Source organism: Ochotona princeps, chromosome 12, assembly GCF_030435755.1.
Source record: "Ochotona princeps isolate mOchPri1 chromosome 12, mOchPri1.hap1, whole genome shotgun sequence".
Classification (NCBI taxonomy): Eukaryota; Metazoa; Chordata; class Mammalia; order Lagomorpha; family Ochotonidae; genus Ochotona; species Ochotona princeps.
The window spans coordinates 41,985,776-42,003,423 of record NC_080843.1 but is presented as its reverse complement, the minus strand read 5'-3'; the positions used below and the strand labels follow the sequence as shown (position 1 = coordinate 42,003,423).

Below are 17,648 nucleotides of genomic sequence, written 5' to 3'. Positions count from 1 at the left end.
GTTTGTCTCGGCCAAGGGCTCATTCTTGATTTTCAGTGTGATGATAGGATCTTTAAGAGGTGGATCTTGGAACAATAGCCTCAAACTGAGGAATTGATTTAGTTCTTTCGGGACCCTGATTATCAGGACAGAAATGGTACAAAGGAGCAAGCCTGAGCCTTCCCTCTCACCCTGTCTTCCTGGCTAGTCATATGGTCTTTTCCTTCCTCACACATTCACCCCATGATGCCAGGTGGTTCTCAACATAGTTGGCATCCCACTCTTTGGTCTTTTAATCTCCAGTAACCATAAGCTAAATAACACTCTTTCCTTCATAAAGGACCCAGCCTAATTAAAGGAACAGAAAATGGACTAATTGACTTGCATGTTATATGGCACCTATTTGTATTAACTGCTAGGTTATGCTACATTCAGTAGATTGTAGATAACCAGTTCTTCACTGAGACAGTGTGGTATGTAATTTGAATTTTGTAACATTTCAGAATAAAATTTAATGTATTTGGAACAGAAGGATATGAAGTTGAGTTCCTTAAGTTCTGGAGCTTATTTAAAGTTGTTTTTCTACATACATTTATGTGTTAAACAGCAGAGATAGGAATGGTATCTTATATGGCAGTGTATATGAACGTGATGCTCTTACCATTTGGAATTTTTGGGCGTCACTAATCTTTCATCTGTTACATTAAACAAAAATAGTGTTTGAAGCTTATTGTGCTATGGAGGTTGTGTTTGATGTAACAGTTTATACTTAACTATGTTTATATTGAATTTTTGTTTGGGACTGTGTGCCTGGAACCTTTTTAAAAAATGTCTTTGACCATTTTTGATCACATGTCTCTGCAGCTAACTTTTTTTTTTTTTTCCAGATGGAGTCGGGTGGTACAGTTTTGAGTACCAATTGGTCTGATGTAGGTAAAAGAAAAGTTGAAATCAATCCTCCTGATGATATGGAATGGAAAAAATACTAAATAAATGAACTTAACACCACTGTATTGCATAAATTCACCTAATGCTCATTGTGTGTTGATATTACATTCTTGACTTTTCAACACTGAGTGTCTTTTTGAAAGATAATACCTCTTTACCTCTTTGTGCTTTAGAAATTATTTTCCTTCAAGTGTTCTAAGAGTTCTAATGAAGAGTGATCAAATTTTTATCACTTCTGTCATTGATGGTTTTAGACATTCTGAAACTGAATGAAGTATCATTTACTACTAGATAGGTAGTTCCATTTAGTTGTAGGAGCTGAGAAATCCTTAATGGCATATTTTGGGTTATTGCCTTATTTTTGATGCAATATTCTGTAATCTATTAGACCTGGCAACTTTGAATGAGCATAAAATTTTCAACTTCAGTGTTACTGTGTTGGCTTTTAAAAAACTGGTTTTAATGGAGTTGTAAATATAATTTTTCTATGAAGAAATTTGATTTACTTATCTTTGTGTTTAGTTTTTAATGAGAAACTTGAGAAATTACTTACCAGAAGGAATTCTCCCCCTCCCCCTTTTTTAATGGGAAGTATTTATAAGTTGTAATTGCACTGAGATCTTGATCAACACTTGGCAAATTCTTGTAGCAAACCTGAGGAATTTTTATACATTGCAATTTCCATTGCGCTGATGATGATTAGTGAAGCTGGGACAAGGAAAGATCTAGGGGAGAATCAGCGTTGCTTTTTGCCACTGCCAGATTCCTGAAACTGCAACACTGGTGGTGGTTTTTTTCCCCCCCTTGGAAAATCTGGCATCATGTTCCCATTATTACCTTGTTTTCATGGTTTATAATAGCATTGTGAGAGTAATTATGTATCTACAAGGGTACTTCAGAAAGTTTGTGAGAAAAGGTAAAAGATGAATTGTTTTTATACAGTAATTTTTTAATGTCTATACAGGTTTCTTTGATAATGCCTGTCTTTATGAAAAACACCACGCATGGATTTCAAAATGTTTTGCAGCAACTTGAACCTTTCAGTTGCATGTTTTCTTGAACTTTTTGAAGTACCTTCATATTTAGTGTTTACCTGTGCTTGGGATATATAAGTAACATGAAAAGAAACAAACCAAAAGACATGATCACTAACAGAAAAAGTAACTCTCTTGAAGGGATTATGGAATGGTTGAATGCTTGACTCACTGTAATTATAATTGTAACACAGTGTTCTGTGATTGAAAATCTTTTTTTTTTTCTTTTGAGATTCATTGCATTGAAAAGGCAGATTTATAAAAAGAGAAAGGGAAAGCTCTTTGATCGCTGGTTCACTAGTCATATGGCTTCAGTGGCCAGAGCTGAGCTGATCGGAAGCCAGGAGCTTCCTCTAGGTGTCCCACAGCTTGCAGGATCCCAAGGCTTTGGCCCATATTTCTGTTTTCCCAGGTTGTAAGCAGGGAGCTGGATGGGAAGTAAAGCAGCCAGGACATGAACCGGCACCCACATGGTATCTGGCTCTTCAAAGGGGAGGATTAGCCAGTTGAACCAGTGTGGCAGGCCAGAAAATCTACATCACTTTAAGCTCTTGTAAAGTATAGCCTGAGTGCTCTAAAGACCTTACTGTGTTTTCTGACTGTAGTTTTTTCAGCCGTTGTGTCCCGTAGGTTGAGCTCTGTTGTCACCATATTTTTGTGGTGAGGCATTACTGTATACACCAAGGTGAGGGCAGGGTATGAGAGGGAGGGATCATTTCAGCCTCTCAGAATAGGGGAGTTGATAAGACAAGTGGCTGTCTGTGGACTGGTACTTTCTTAGTGCCCAAGGCTTGTTTTAAACATAGTCAGTGTTACTTGGTCTGCCCACTTTGAGTTCACTAGCTGCCATTTTGTTTCTTGATCGCTTAAGGGAAAGGTAAAATTAAATTCCTGCTTGGATGAATTTCTGGAAAATTCTCCAAAGAGAGACAAGATAGGGATTTTTGTGAATGTAAATATTCTCAGAATCATTCATCATAAGGCGGAGGGAAGCTATTGCTTCAGAGACGGAACAGGGCAGACAAACTATCGGTGACAGGATTCTTAGTCCTGAAATGACTTTCACTAGTGTTTCCATCAGGCTTTGGGCTTTTTATGTGTTTGTTCCTTTAGCAATAATCAGTAGGGTCTGAGAATTTATTATTACAGTCCATATTTCTAAACAAGGAAATCTTAGAAATGATTATTATAATACTAGGATTCCCCCTGAAACTTACAGTGTCACTTTTGTTTGTACTTTATTTGGAGTATACTTACCCGCCAGCTAGATTTGCTTAGTGTTGGAAGATTCAGGGTTTTTCTGGTAAAAATGAAGTTTCATATGTGCCTGACTAAAAGCATTAGAAAATCGAACCTAATCTAAATACGTTAATTAAGCAATACATCAAGGTGATTTGGAAAAGTAGGCTAGGCTGCTCCCCAAAAGTGTCAGTATTGTATTTTGGCATTCTAGATAATGTAAACTTGCAAGACTCCAGAAATTTAAGAATTTTGATTCTAATAGCCTCTTAATTTTATTCTTATTGTTTATGTTATAGATGTTATTTGGTACCACTTTCTTTTCATTTTGCTGTTTTTATTTATCAAATTTTGGTTTGCTTAGTCCTCAGATTGTTTATTCATAATTTACATTTTTGGTCCTGTGTGGAATTCTTTCTTTTCTAATCTAGAACTTCATCTGTTTTTATTTTTATGGTAATTTGCACCTTCCTAGAATCCTCTCACTTTTTTCAAAGAGTCTTCAGGGCATGTAATATTTTTTATATTCTAATCTCCAGTGCTTGTTTTAGGTGGCTATACTTTTGAGTACAAACCAACAAAATTAATTTTTAATTTTCTGCCCGTGTTTTCACCCATTCACACTTGGTTACCAACCAGCTCTTGTCATTAACTTTGGTGGTTACTAGTCACTTTTTAAGATGATTTGGTTTCTTTGTCTTCAGATGGGAAGTTTGCATTAGTAATATTTTTTTTTAAAGATTTATTCATTTTATTACAGCCAGATATACACAGAGGAGGAGAGACAGAGAGGAAGATCCTCCATCCGATGATTCACTCCCCAAGTGAGCCGCAACAGGCTGGTGCTGTGCCAATCCGAAGCCGGGAACCAGGAACCTCTTCCAGGTCTCCCACGCCAGGTGCAGGGTCCCAATGCATTGGGCCGTCCTCGACTGCTTTCCCAGGCCACAAGCAGGGAGCTGGATGGGAAGTGGAGATGCCGGGATTAGAACCGGCGCCCATATGGGATTCCGGGGCTTTCAAGGCGAGGACTTTAGCTGCTAGGCCACGCCGCTGGGCCCCATTAGTAATATTTTTAAAGATTATATTTTTATTGGAAAGTCATGTATACAGAGTGGAAGAGAGACAGAGAAGATCTTCCATCTGTCCGTTGATTCACTCCCCAAGTGGCCACAATGACCAGAGCTGAGCTGATCTGAACCAGGAGCTTCTTCAGGTCTCCCGTGTGGGTACAGGGTCCAAAGACTTTGGGCCGTTCTCGACTGCCTTCCCATTTCACAGTCAGGAAACTCGATGGGAAGCGGGGCTGCCAGGACACCAGCTGGTGCCCATATGGGATCCCGGCACATGGAAAGCAAGAACTTTACCCGCTAGGCTACCGTGCAGGGCCCTGCAAAAGTAATTTTTGAAGTGGTTCATTTTTCAGGTTTTTTTAAATAATTATATTGATTACTCTGAATAAGTGTGTAATTTTCTTGGCCATGACAAGGAAAATAATTGTGTATATCTGTAAATTTTGTAGATGACTTTAAATAAAAATTTAAAGTAGACATATAAATAGGTAGAAATTTTAATTGTATACATATTTATTGGTTGATTTTGCCTTTTTCTTGTTGTTATCTACATATCAACTGAGAAATGGTTCTGTGAGCTAACATCCCTGACCCAGAATTGCATGCTAATTTATGGGTTGAAGTTTGTTGCTCGCTCTTCTTGGGATTTTACTAATATTCATTTTTCTGACTTGCAGCTTTTACTTGCATTTTTAGAAATAGGAAGCTTGAGAGATGTTTGACCATTTGGTCATTTGATCTGGATTCTTTTTTCTTTTTACTATTTTTTATTTGAAAGACAGAGATCTTTATTCGCTGGTAGTTACTTTAGGTAATACAGGGGTCAAGTCATAGAATACAAAGAGGTTAAAGATTGTTTAGGGGACCAGTAGAGGATGCTAGGCCTCCAGCTGAGGAAGTAGCATCCCATTCAGGTCCCAGCTGCTCCACCTCCCATCCAGTTTCCTGCTTGTGGCCTGGGAAGGCAAGTCCTTCACCCATGTGGGAGACGTGGAAGAGGCTTTTGGTTCCTGACTTTGGATCAGCTCAGCTCTGGCCATTGCCGGCATTTGGGAATAAAGTAGTGGATGGAAGTTTCTCTATCTCGCCCACACTCTGTGTATTTCTCTCTGTGATGTTTTGATTTGTGCTGAGGATGTTGTTTTTCCTAAATTCAGAACGTTACGGAGCAACGTGTTACCCTTAACAACTGTTACACATATAAGAAGACTAGCATATCATGCTAACCAAAATCTTACTGTTTGACTTTTCCTAGTTTTCATTGTGCAAATGATGAAATTGTGTAAGGAGTTATTTTCTAGAAACACTAGGGAGCTTGTATCACTGAGTTTCTTCAGTAAGACTTGAATGATTCATATTAATTTATTTCCAAGTTATGTTAGCGTTTTATGCGTAATATTTTCGTTTGATTCGTTTCTCTTTACTAGTTTTGCAGTGCCTTGAGATTTATGTTTTAAATTATTTTTACATTGAGACTTTTCTTCATGGCTTTATTTTCCCTTATTTTAAAAGATTGAGGTACACAAAGATATTTCAAAATTAACTATTTAACCAAAGGCAATTTTTAGTTTATCAGAAAGAACCTAGGAAAATAGTCCTTAATGCCTGTTGGGTAGTTTTTAGAAACAGTACAAGACAATATAGCCAGTAGAGCTTTATGCAACAGAGAATTACTGCGCAAATGCTTTATGCTTGCTGCTTTGTTAGGTATATGGAAAGACATTATTGCGTAAGTGCATGGACTCTGGCATCAAATCGACTATATTGCATGCTACCCACGTGGAAGAGTGTGAATATGTCATGTCATGTCGACCAGCATTATTATAGCTCAACAGAGATGGTTGTTAGTGTCCACCAAATTGCCTCTTACAAGTCAAGCAAGTTTATAAAATTGTGCAGTTTATATCAACTCAGATCTTAAAAAGTGAAAATTTTGGTGCATGTGGATTACAAAATATACACAACCTGATGTGGACTTAGGATATAAATATATTTTTTCTGCAGTAATACTAAGACGTTTAATTGCAAAAGTTGGCACAGATCCTTCTAAGTATATTGCCAAATAAATGGTATATTTGTACTGCATTATCTTTCATCACCCTGTATTCTGAATTAAGAACCACATCTTGTCCCAAGAGTTTTGAACAGAAAATTGTATACCTGTGTATATACAGCTACACAACGAGCGTATGTGGTTATGTTACATATAACGATCAGATGATCTTACATGCATTTGATCTGGGAGATTATATTGCAGAGAAAGCTATTTGCATTGCATGTTCAGTCTTTGAAGATTTGGAATTCTGTCTGAAGCAAGTGTTTCAGTTAAAAGTTAGCAGTATAATTTATACCATTAATGCTTTATTTTGAGAGGCGGTTAAAAGGTTGGAGCTCTATCTACTGATTCAGTTCTCAAAGACCACAGCATTCAGGGCTGAGCCGAGCCAAAGCTAAGAGCCTGACACTGAATACCGGTCTCCCATGTGGGTGACGGGAAACCAATCGCTTGAAGCATCACCCCTGCCTCCAAGGCCTGCATTCGCTAAAAGGTGGAGTGAAGAACTGAAGGCAGGAAATCCAACCCAGGCGTTTTTATGTGGAATGTGGGCATCTTAGCAGCTAGACTAAATGTGTACCTTAAACTTTATACTTCTGAGTGCTCAAGGGCTCATAGGAGAATCTTTAATAAATTTAAATGACTAATTTATTAAAAGATATCTAAAATATGTATTGTCAACAACAGTTTGAGTTAATGGTGGCAGAAAATGAAAACTACATAAATATTACGTGATTTCCTTTAGAAATTGTGTGGTTTTTTTTTAATTCCATTTTACTTTTGAATATCAGCAAAATTGGTAGGACTTACTATAAAAAATAAAATTGTACCACTTCTAAACTACAAATTCTGTCTTTGTTTCATCAGTGAAGACAAGTTGATTTTTTAACAGGAGTTAATTAGTTGCTTTTCTTTCTTTTTTTTTTTTTTAAAGATTTATTCATCTTATTACAGCCAGATATACACAGAGGAGGAGAGACAGAGAGAAAGGTCTTCCATCCGATGATTCACTCCCCAAGTGAGCCGCAACGGGCCGATGCGCGCCAATCGGAAGCCTGGAACCAGGAACCTCCTCCAGGTCTCCTACGTGGGTGCAGGGTCCCTCCCAATGCATTGGGCCGTCCTCGACTGCTTTCCCAGGCCACAAGCAGGGAGCTGGATGGGAAGTGGAGCTGCCGGGACTAGAAGTGGCGCCCATATGGGATCCCGGGGCTTTCAAGGCGAGGATTTTAGCCGCTAGGCCACGCCGCTGGGCCCAATTAGTTGCTTTTTTGTGTAGGATTTATGTATGCATGTATTTGAAAGGTAGAGTTAAATCTTTCATTGTTTGTTCAATCCCAAAATACTAAAGCTGCCAGAGTGCCTGAGTTGGACCAGTCTAAAGCTAGGAGCCAGGAAATTTCCAGGTCTCCCACATGGGTGCAGGAATCCATGCAGTTGGGCCATCCTTCACTGCTTTCCCTGGCACATTAGTAAGGAGCAAGATTGGAAGTGGAGCAGCTGGAACTCAAACCAGTGCTCATAATGATGCTGGCATCCAAGATGGTGATTTTATCTGCTGTGCTGCAGAGCTGGCCCAATCCTACTGTTAACCTGCAGGGAACCAGTGTGGAGAAAGCATGAAGACCTGCTGTTGTCTTGCTCTCGGGTTTTGGACTCGGCCCCAAACCCTCATCCCCAGCTTTTCCTAGTCATCTAGACTCCGATCTCTTCTGAGGCTTGCTAGGTAAGGCTAGGGATGTAGCATTTGGTGGACATACTAAGAAACAGTACTGTGTGTTGGCTATATTTTACTGTTAGTTGGAAAATGAGTTTACTGTCTTCCTAATTTATATTCTATCACAAATGTAGCTGTTCACTAATGAAAAGGGTACTTTGGGCCCGGTGGCGTGGCCTAGCAGCTAAAGCCCTCGCCTTGAACGCCCCAGGATCCCATATGGGCGCCGGTTCTAATCCCGGAAGCTCCACTTCCCATCCAGCTCCCTGCTTGTGGCCTGGGAAAGCAGTTGAGGACGGCCCCAATGCATTGGGGACCCTGAACCCGTGTGGGAGACCTGGAAGAGGTTCCTGGTTCCCGGCTTCAAATCCGCGTGCACCGGCCCGTTGCGGCTCACTTGGGGAGTGAATCATTGGATGGAAGATCTTCCTCTCTGTCTCTCCTCCTCTGTGTATATCTGCCTTTCCAATTAAACGAATAAATCTTTAAAAAAAAAAACGGTACTTTTATGAGTCTGGAAACTTAAAATCTCAGTTCTGATCTTTAATAATTGGTGTTCTGTGATCCAAGTGACTTAGTTCATCTGAACTTTTTTTAGTAACCCTGAGTTACCTCCCGAGACTACGAGGTCAACTTAAGGTGTGATCTCTGTTATTTACAATCCTTGTTCTCATCCCTCCAAGTTCTAATTCTGCTGGAGTATTTGACTTCCTCTAAGGAGGGAATCCTACTCTCCTAGAACCCCTTTTTTTTACTTTTCTTTTTTTTTTTAAAGATTTAATCATTTTATTACAGCCAGATATACACAGAGGAGGAGAGACAGAGAGGAAGATCTTCCATCCGATGTTTCACTCCCCAAGTGAGCTGCAACGGGCCGATGCGCGCCGATCCGAAGCCGGGAACCAGGAACCTCTTCCGGGTCTCCCATGCGGGTGCAGGGTCCCTCCCAATGCATTGGGCCGTCCTCTCCTGCTTTCCCAGGCCACAAGCAGGGAGCTGGATGGGAAGTGGAGCTGCCGGGATTAGAAGCAGCGCCCATATGGGATCCCGGGGCTTTCAAGGCGAGGACTTTAGCTGATAGGCCACGCCGCCAGGCCCAAGAACCCCCCTTTTTTTCCCTCAATTGCAGATGAAAATTGACAGAAGAGACAGGGAGAAAGGTGTGTCATCCATTGTTTCACTCCTAAAATGACCAAAACTGTTGCAGATAAGCTGATCCAAAGCAGGAGCCAGGAACTTCTTCCGGGCTTCCCAGGCAGGTGCAGGGTTCTGAGAGTTTGGCCCATCCTTCACTGCTTTCCCAAGCTACAAGCAAGAAGGTGGAAGAGAAGTAAAGCAGCTGGAACATTTGGGATCCCAGCATTTGAAAGGGGGGATTAGCCAATTCCGCCATCAGACTGGACCTCATCTAGGACTTTGATGTTTCAAGCTTAAAGTTCTGAGCCTCATCTCTTGTTACTGCTTTGTATATCAGAGCTGCCACACAGTTCCACTCCATACAGAGTACACTTGAAGCCAGCAGATTTTGTGTTTACAAGCCATATAATTGGGTTTTATGGAAACCAACATTGTACAATACTGCATGAAGCTGCCTTCTGCAGTGCCATCTCGTATGGGCCCAGCTTCGTTCCCAGCTGCTCCACTTCTGATCCAGCTTCCTACTAAAGGCCTGGGAAAGCAGTGAAAACGGTCCATGTCCTTGGATTCCTGCACCCACATGGAAACCCAGATGAAGCTCCTGGCTTTGGGCTGACCCAGTTCTGGCTGTTGCAGCCATTTGGGGAATAAACCAGCAGATATGGAAGATGGATCTCTTCTTTCTCCTCCTTCAAATGAATAAATCTTTTTTAAAAAAAGATGATTTAGGGCCCGGCGGCGTAGCCTATCAGCTAAAGTCCTCGCCTTGAAAGCCCCGGGATCCCATATGGGCGCTGCTTCTAATCCCGGCAGCTCCACTTCCCATCCAGCTCCCTGCTTGTGGCCTGGGAAAGCAGGAGAGGACGGCCCAATGCATTGGGAGGGACCCTGCACCCGCATGGGAGACCCGGAAGAGGTTCCAGGTTCCTGGCTTCCGATCGGCTCACACCGGCCCGTTGTAGCTCACTTAGGGAGTGAATCATTGGAGGGAAGACCTTTCTCTCTGTCTCTCCTCCTCTCTGTATATCTGACTTTGTAATAAAAAAATAAATCTTTAAAAAAAAAAAGACGATTTAGACTTTTTAACCCTTACAGACAATCTCTTACATATTTTCCTTTTTTCCTGTGCTCTGAGTATGCTACTTATTTTCATTCCTTTTTCTCTCACCTGGGACTCCTTCCTTCTCTGATATGTCAACTGAATTCATATTTCACCTCCAGGGAAACTCTGGTATTCTGCTGTTTGTCACTGACTGTACAGAGAATGGGTTGGCTTATTTGCTTAGGTTTGAGACATTAGGTCCTTAAATAGAGAAAAGCGAAAACCACATGGTTTATTCCGCATGTTTGAAAATATGTTTCCTTCTTTCTCAAATCATTGCATTGTAGTTGACTTGTTCCTCTGTGGTGGACTGCTGCAGGGCAGGGTGACTGGTTTCCATCTTGGTAGCATTGATACATGCCGAGTAGACCCTGTGAACTGAATGTGAGGATGCCTTTGCCCTGAAGATTTTAGGACTGTGTGGAGTTCACTGTTCCTTCTTTTAATTCTACAATTCCCTAATAGAATGTCAGTACTGTTTTGAATTCCTGTCTCCAGGCCTTTATAAGAATTACACACTGAATTTGTGCTTCTGAGGCACCTGTCACAGTGTCCTGTATTGGGGGTAGTTACAGCTGGGTTTGTTTTACTTTGTGTGTCTTGGCCAAGTACAATGTTAATTTCCATCTTAGATGCAGAGAGTAAGTATCTCAGTCACTTACTGAAATTATTTTTTTGGGCCCAGCGCCGTGGCCTGATGGCTAAAAGTCCTCACCTTGAACACGCCAGGATCCCATATGGGCACCGGGTTCTAATGCTGGCAGCCCTACTTGCCATCCAGCTCCCTGCTTGTGGCCTGGGAAAGCAGGAGAGGACGGCCCCAATGCATTGGGACCCTGCACCCGCGTGGGAGACCCGGAGGAGGTTCCAGGTTCTAGGCTTCGGATCGGCACAGCACCGGCCATTACGGCTCACTTGGGGAGTGAATCATCAGACGGAAGATCTTTCTCTCTGGCTCTCTTCCTCTGTGTATATCTGACTATAATAAAGTGAATAAATCTTAAAAAAAAAAAAGAAATTACTATCTTATTTATGTGATTTAATAATCAATTTCAAAACCATATTAAAAATAGTATTTGTATTGATAAAAATTTTAAGATTTATCTTTATTGCAAACGCAGATATACAGAGAGGAAGAGAGCCAGAGAGGAAGATCTTCCGTCCGATGACTCACTCCCCAAGTAAGCGCAACGGCTGGTGTTGTGCCGATCCAAAGCCAGGAGCCAGGAGCTCTTCCAGGTCTCCCACGCGGGTGCAAGGTCCCAATGTTCTGGGCCGTCCTCGACTGCTTTCCCAGGCCACAAGCAGGGAGCTGGATGGGAAGTGGAGCTACCGGGATTAGAACCGGCGTCCATATGGGATCCCGGGGCGTTCAAGGCGAGGACTTTAGCTGCTAGGCCACGGCACCGGGCCCTATAGTAATTTCTGTTGAAGATTAATTTATTTTTGCTGGAAAGGCAGATTACAGAGAGAAAGATCTTCCATCCACTGGTTCACTCCCAAAGTGACTGCAACAGCCAGAGCTAAGCAGATCCAAAGCCAAGAGCTGCTTCTGAGTGTTCCCCCATGGGTGCAGAGTCCTAAGGATTTGAGCCATCCTCTGCTGCTTTGCTAGGCAATAAGGAGGGAACTGGATGGGAATTGGAGCAGCTGGGACATGATCCAACACCCACATGTGATACCGGCATATGCATGCCGGAATTAGCCACTTGAGCCATTATGTCAACCCCAAGATAATAATTGTAAGTAGGTTTTTAATTATGCCTAGAGCTAAGTTTTCTGTTTCACTAGAGGGAATAACAGTTATGTAATAACAGTGTGATACTGCAATTTTAAAATTTTACTTTTGATACTTTGGAGTGCTGATTATCTTGGTTGTCGTTCAATATCTTGATATTTTTAAACCAAATATATATGTCCTTTTTGAGGAAGGAACTAAAACTGGTGTTCTAACTAGGTTAATCATCCTTGCAGAAGAAACGTTGAACCCAAAAGACCTTGAGTGGAGTAATAGTATCTGAAGGTGAAGAAAGCCAGTTTGCATAGAATAGATTTGGACATGTGTGGAAGGCTGGAAAAGTCCATTCCAACTTTTGTTGGAACACTTTGATCTCTGAAAGCCCCAATTTTTAAATATTGAAAACCAAAAGGCCCTTAGGATGAGTGTTGTATACATTTTTGTTTTCAACAGAGTTAATACTCTATAGGTCTGTGGTATTAAACTGTATGCTTTCATTTGAGTGAGCTTTTACTTCAATGTTGATTGAATAATGAGGTAAGTGGAAGTAACTTTGTTTCTGATATACGAAGTTTATCATATTCATTCCTTTACTAAGTGCTTGAGTGCTACATTTGAGCTGGGAGATGGTTCTGAAGTGCTGCATATACTGTGGCAGATAAATTGTGTTAAGTACTGAAGTGGTGAAAAATCTGAGAGGACTTCAGTTGGAATTTTGAGATAGAATACCAAGTGAGAAAACTCACTGAGAAGTGATATTTAATACGTTCTTCAAAGAAGTGAAGAGTCAGTAATGGAGGTACCAGAGACTGACCCAGGCAGTGAAAGTGCTGATTATGTCCTGAAGCCAGAGTGTGCCTCATGTGTTTGTGTATGCTCATGTGGCCATGCTGCCAGAGCGGATGTTTGCGCTGAGGGAAAGGTGAGAATTGGGGGTGGATAGAGGATCCAAGGCCTACGTGGGGAAGGTGGTATCAGCCAAGGCAAGGGCATCTGTTAGGCTTAGTTTAGGAAATTAGTGTTATCCCCTCTGGTACTAGAGCTTCATTGTTAAAATTGTTCATCACAAATAAAAAAAAAATTTAAAAACACCGAAAGAATTGTTCATCACATGTGCATGCAATTAACACCAAAAGGCTCCCCTCTTCTGGATCCCTCCTTTGAGGCAGCCGTGTTGTCCTCGGTGCCAACCCTTTTGATTTTTTTCCAAGGTTCTGAGATGGTGATTTAGTAAACTCTCCCATGTTATCCTGCTGAGGTTTATCCTACAACAGCTTCCCAAAAAACATCCAGGGGAATAATACAGGGGGCGGAGTGGGGAGAGAAAGAGCGTGTGTTTTTGTGTATTTGAGTTCTTATGTGAGTGGAATTGTCTTGTCTTTTTAATTTTACAGTGAGTGATAGTTAGGCTACAGAATTTTGGTTGGAAAGAATTTTTCCTGTTTGGAAGACATTGCCTCATTGTTTCCTAAAACACAATGTTGCAGTTTGGGAGTCAATACCAACTCTAGCATAATTTTTGTCCTTGTTGTTTTTCACCTCAGTTAATTGGCCTTGGGTCTGATGTGGGGGTGGGTTCTCTGTGAGATAAGTTTGTCTTTCTTGATTTGAGTCTGTATTGTATTTTTTAATGTGATAATTATCAATGCAAATTAGCTTCTTCCAGTCTGCGGAAATATTAGCACCCAGCTTTATAAGAAAGAAAGTGAAAATGTAGTTCATACATCTGGTAGGAATTGCAGTTTAACTCTGAATATATTGATGGTACTGATAAGAATTGATTTGAGGTATATTTGCGGTATTTGAGAAACCCTCAGACTGAATGCTCTGGCTTTTTGTTGTTGGAAAGTCAGATGTACAGAGAGGAAGAGAGAGAGAGGAAGATCTTCCATCCGCTGATTGATTCCCTTAGTGACTGCAATGGCTGGTGCTGAGCCAATCTGAAGCCAAGAGCCTCTTCCAGGTTTCCCATGTCGATGCATGGTCCCAAGGCTTTGGGTCATTCTCGACTGCTTTCCCAGGCCACAAGCAGGGAGCTAGGTGGGAAGTGGGCTGCCGTAATTAGAACCCAGCGCCCATATAAGATCCTGGGCGTGTTCAAGGTGAGGACTTTTATCTGTTAGGCTGCCACACTGCACTCTGATGCCCTATTTCTAATTTGTTTTCCTTACACATTAAGTTACAGGCAATAACACATTATTGTAATCTTTATTCAGCAAAGCCATGTCTTACTCCAAAATGTAAGTACAGTTATAGCAGAATTAGTACTGGGAGGTTGGATTAAATATAGATTGCTTGTACGTAGGGACTTACTAAGTGTGGTATAGAATTTAATGTTTAATAGAACTTTAAGTCAGATCAGCAGAGCATGTTTTTATAGGCCATCTGCGAAGAGTAGAGAAGCTTTAGAACCTGTTATTTAAACTTATATTTACATTGCATCCCTATAGATATGAGGACACAAAACAAAGAAAAACGAAGTCTGGATTTTAGCTGGAATGCTTAAATACTTATTTCCAAGTACTTTGTTTCACAAATGCATTTTTTCTGGAGTTGTATCTTTTTTCTTCATAAAAACATATAGTTGTTGGTAGAATTAGTCTCAAGTTCTCTTGAAACTTAACCTTAATCTACTGACCACCTGATAGTTGCCAAAATAATTCAAGAAGCTAAAATGAAAGGATTGGGCCAACATTTTGTATAATAAATAAGGCAGTGGTTATAAAATTTAATGATGAATAATTTTCATCTAGTAAGCTTATTTTGTAAAATGCAGGCCATGTCGGCTTTGCTATTGAAATTTTTTAATAAATACGGTTTGGGATAAAGCCCAAGAAGTATGTATTGTTAATGAACTGATGGTTTTGAAACGGATGACCCGGGGCACTGATCTGATTTCACAGAGTAAACTGGAGAATAAAGAAATAAGGTTAGTATTAATCACTGCTTGTTACTTTTAGGAAAAAAAGTAAACAGCTAGTTGGAGGTGTGCTCTGTAGAAGTATTTGTTTCCCTCTGAACTAGAAATAAAGAGCAAGGTGCAATGCTGATTTGTTCCTCTAGAGTCCTGCCATTATTGTAATTAAGTTGTTGAAGACATACAACTGTCACACTGCACATGGTCAGAGAAAATCTGTAGGGCCAGCACTATGGCGCAGCTGCTGAACTAGCCTGTGTTTGCAAGGCCAATATCCCTTTTAAGTATCCACATTCCTGTCTTGGCTGCTGCTCTTCTGATTCAGCTCGCTGCCATTGTGCCTGAAAAAGCAGCAGAAAAAGACCCAAGTAAACGGACCACTGCCCTGCAGGTGGGAGACCCAGGTGGAATTCAGAACTTGCGGATAGTGTCTAGTTAGGGAGTGAGTCAGTGAATGGAAGCTGTCTCCCTGTCTTTGTTACTCTGCCTTCCAAGCAAATTTCAAGAAAAAAAAGTGTTTCCATGATTGTGAAATATTTGGGTACTATTTAACCTATCATTTTGAAGATATTACTAAAATTGAGCCACAAATACTAGTATGTTTATGGATAGCCATTACAAAGTACTGATTCATACTGAGGCACATTATATCTTTATTAGCAACTGGAATTTGATTATACATGCATACTGGGTGAATGTTAAACAGTTGCGCTGCTTGAGTAAAATGTAATGCTCCATGTTGATTTTTTTTACTATGTGATTTTTAGAGTCCCCTCAATAATCAACAGGAATATGGCTTTAATTGAATAAAAACTTCCCAGCTTTTAGCAGCATTATATCCCACTAAGAGAAATCCATGCTTGACTAGTTTTTCCTGGTCATATTATTTATTTGATTTTGTATTTTTTAAAGATTTATTTATTTTTATTGCAAAGTCAGATATACAGAGAGAAAGAGAGAGAGGAAGATCTTCCGTCCAATGATTCACTCCTCAAGTGACCGCAATGGCTGGTGCTGTGCTGATCCAAAGCCAGGAACCCAGATCCTCTTCCAGCTCTTGCACATGGGTGCAGGATCCCAAGGCTTTGGGCCATTCTCAACTACCTTCTCAGGCCACAAGCAGGGAGCTTGGTAGGAGGTGGAGGTGCCAGGATTACAACTGGCACCCATATGGGATCCCGGCATATTCAAGGCGAGGACTTTAGCTGCTAAGCCACTTCCTTGGGCCCCACAGCTTGATTTTTTAAGATTTATTTTTATTTCCATTACAAAGTCAGATACACAGAGAGGAGGAGAGCCAGAGAGGAAGATCTTCCGTCCAATGATTCACTCCCTAAGTGAGCGCAATGGCTGGTGCTGTGCTGATCAGAAGCCAGGATCCCAGAGCTCTTCCAGGTCTCCCACACAGGTGCAGGAGCCCAGATCCTCTTCCGGGTCTCGCACATGGGTGCAGGATCCCAAGGCTTTGGGCCATTCTCAACTACCTTCTCAGGCCACAAGCAGGGAGCTGGGTAGGAAGTGGAGCTGCTGGGATTAGAACCGGTGCCCACATGGGATCCCGGGGCACATTCAAGGTGAGGACTTTTAGCCGTTAGGCCACGGCGCCGGGCCCCACAGCTTGATTTGTAAAAAATCATTATGCTGCTTCTTAACAACAGATTGTAAGGGGTTTCAACACTTGCTTTTCAAATGGCAAAGTCCACACATCCTTTTACCCTTAACTATCTTTTGTCTTTATCCTAATCCCCTAAAAGTGACTCCTAAACCAGGGCGACTATATGCCAGCAGCACAGCGATTGCCCCAGTGTTTATTTTATGTTAGATTCCATTATATGCTTTTATGCATTTTTAAGTATGGTCTCTAGGAACACATTTGCAGAACTAGGAAGGACCATTACAAATTATGAATGGGTCCCAGCACCGTAGCCTAAACAGCTAACTCATTGCCTTTTATATGTCAGCAACCTTCATGGGCGCTAATTTGTGTCCCGGCTGCTCCATTTCCCATCTAGTTCCCTGCTTGTGGTCTGGGTAAGTAGAGGACAGCCCAAAGACTTGGGACCCTGCATTCGTATGGGAGACCCAGAGGAGGCTCCTGGCTCCAGATCGACCCGTTGCGGCCATTGGGGAGTGAGCCAACATATATAAGATCAACTCTGTGTGAATCTGCCTTTCCAATAAAAATAAATCATCTTAAAAAAGTTACGTACAATTGGGGCCAGTATTGTGGTGCAGCAGGTACTTGGCAGTGCCAGTGCCACGGGTCACAGCACCAACCAGATTGACTGGGGCTGCTCTGCTTTCAACCCTGTTACTCCCCCTGGGAAAGGGCTCAAGCTGGCCCAAGTACTCGGGCCCCTGCCAACTGTGTGGGATACCAGCATGGAATATTTGCCTCCTGGCTTTTGTGTGACCCAGACCTGGAGGAAGTTTCAGCCATTTGTGAAATGAACCTGCATGTAAAATATCTTTATCCTGCTGCTAAGTAAATCTTTAAAAAGGTGGGGGGGGAGTTTTATGTAAAACTTTGGGGTGATTTGGGTGATTTTAGTCATGACTTGATTGAAAAGAATCCAAGTGTATGAGATTTTTAACATTGTGAAATCGTTCATGTTTATTTCAAAATACCAGGAAAGATTTATAACCCAGCCCATTGGCCAAAAAAAAATTTTTTTGAAAGTAGCAGGATGATATTTTATACTTAAACC

The 17,648-nt window shown here is 41.3% G+C and overlaps 1 protein-coding gene across 1 annotated transcript in view; it reads left to right on the top strand.

The window, feature by feature from the left end:
• Window positions 1-1,005, top strand: part of SUGT1 (SGT1 homolog, MIS12 kinetochore complex assembly cochaperone) — a 38,207-nt gene extending 37,202 nt beyond the window's left edge. Inside the window, exon 13 of the mRNA XM_058670675.1 lies at window positions 867-1,005. Within this exon, the coding sequence (XP_058526658.1) occupies window positions 867-968 (102 nt within the window). The 3' untranslated portion in view covers window positions 969-1,005. The remainder of the gene's footprint in view (window positions 1-866) is intronic.
• The last annotated feature ends 16,643 nt before the right edge of the window (window positions 1,006-17,648 follow it).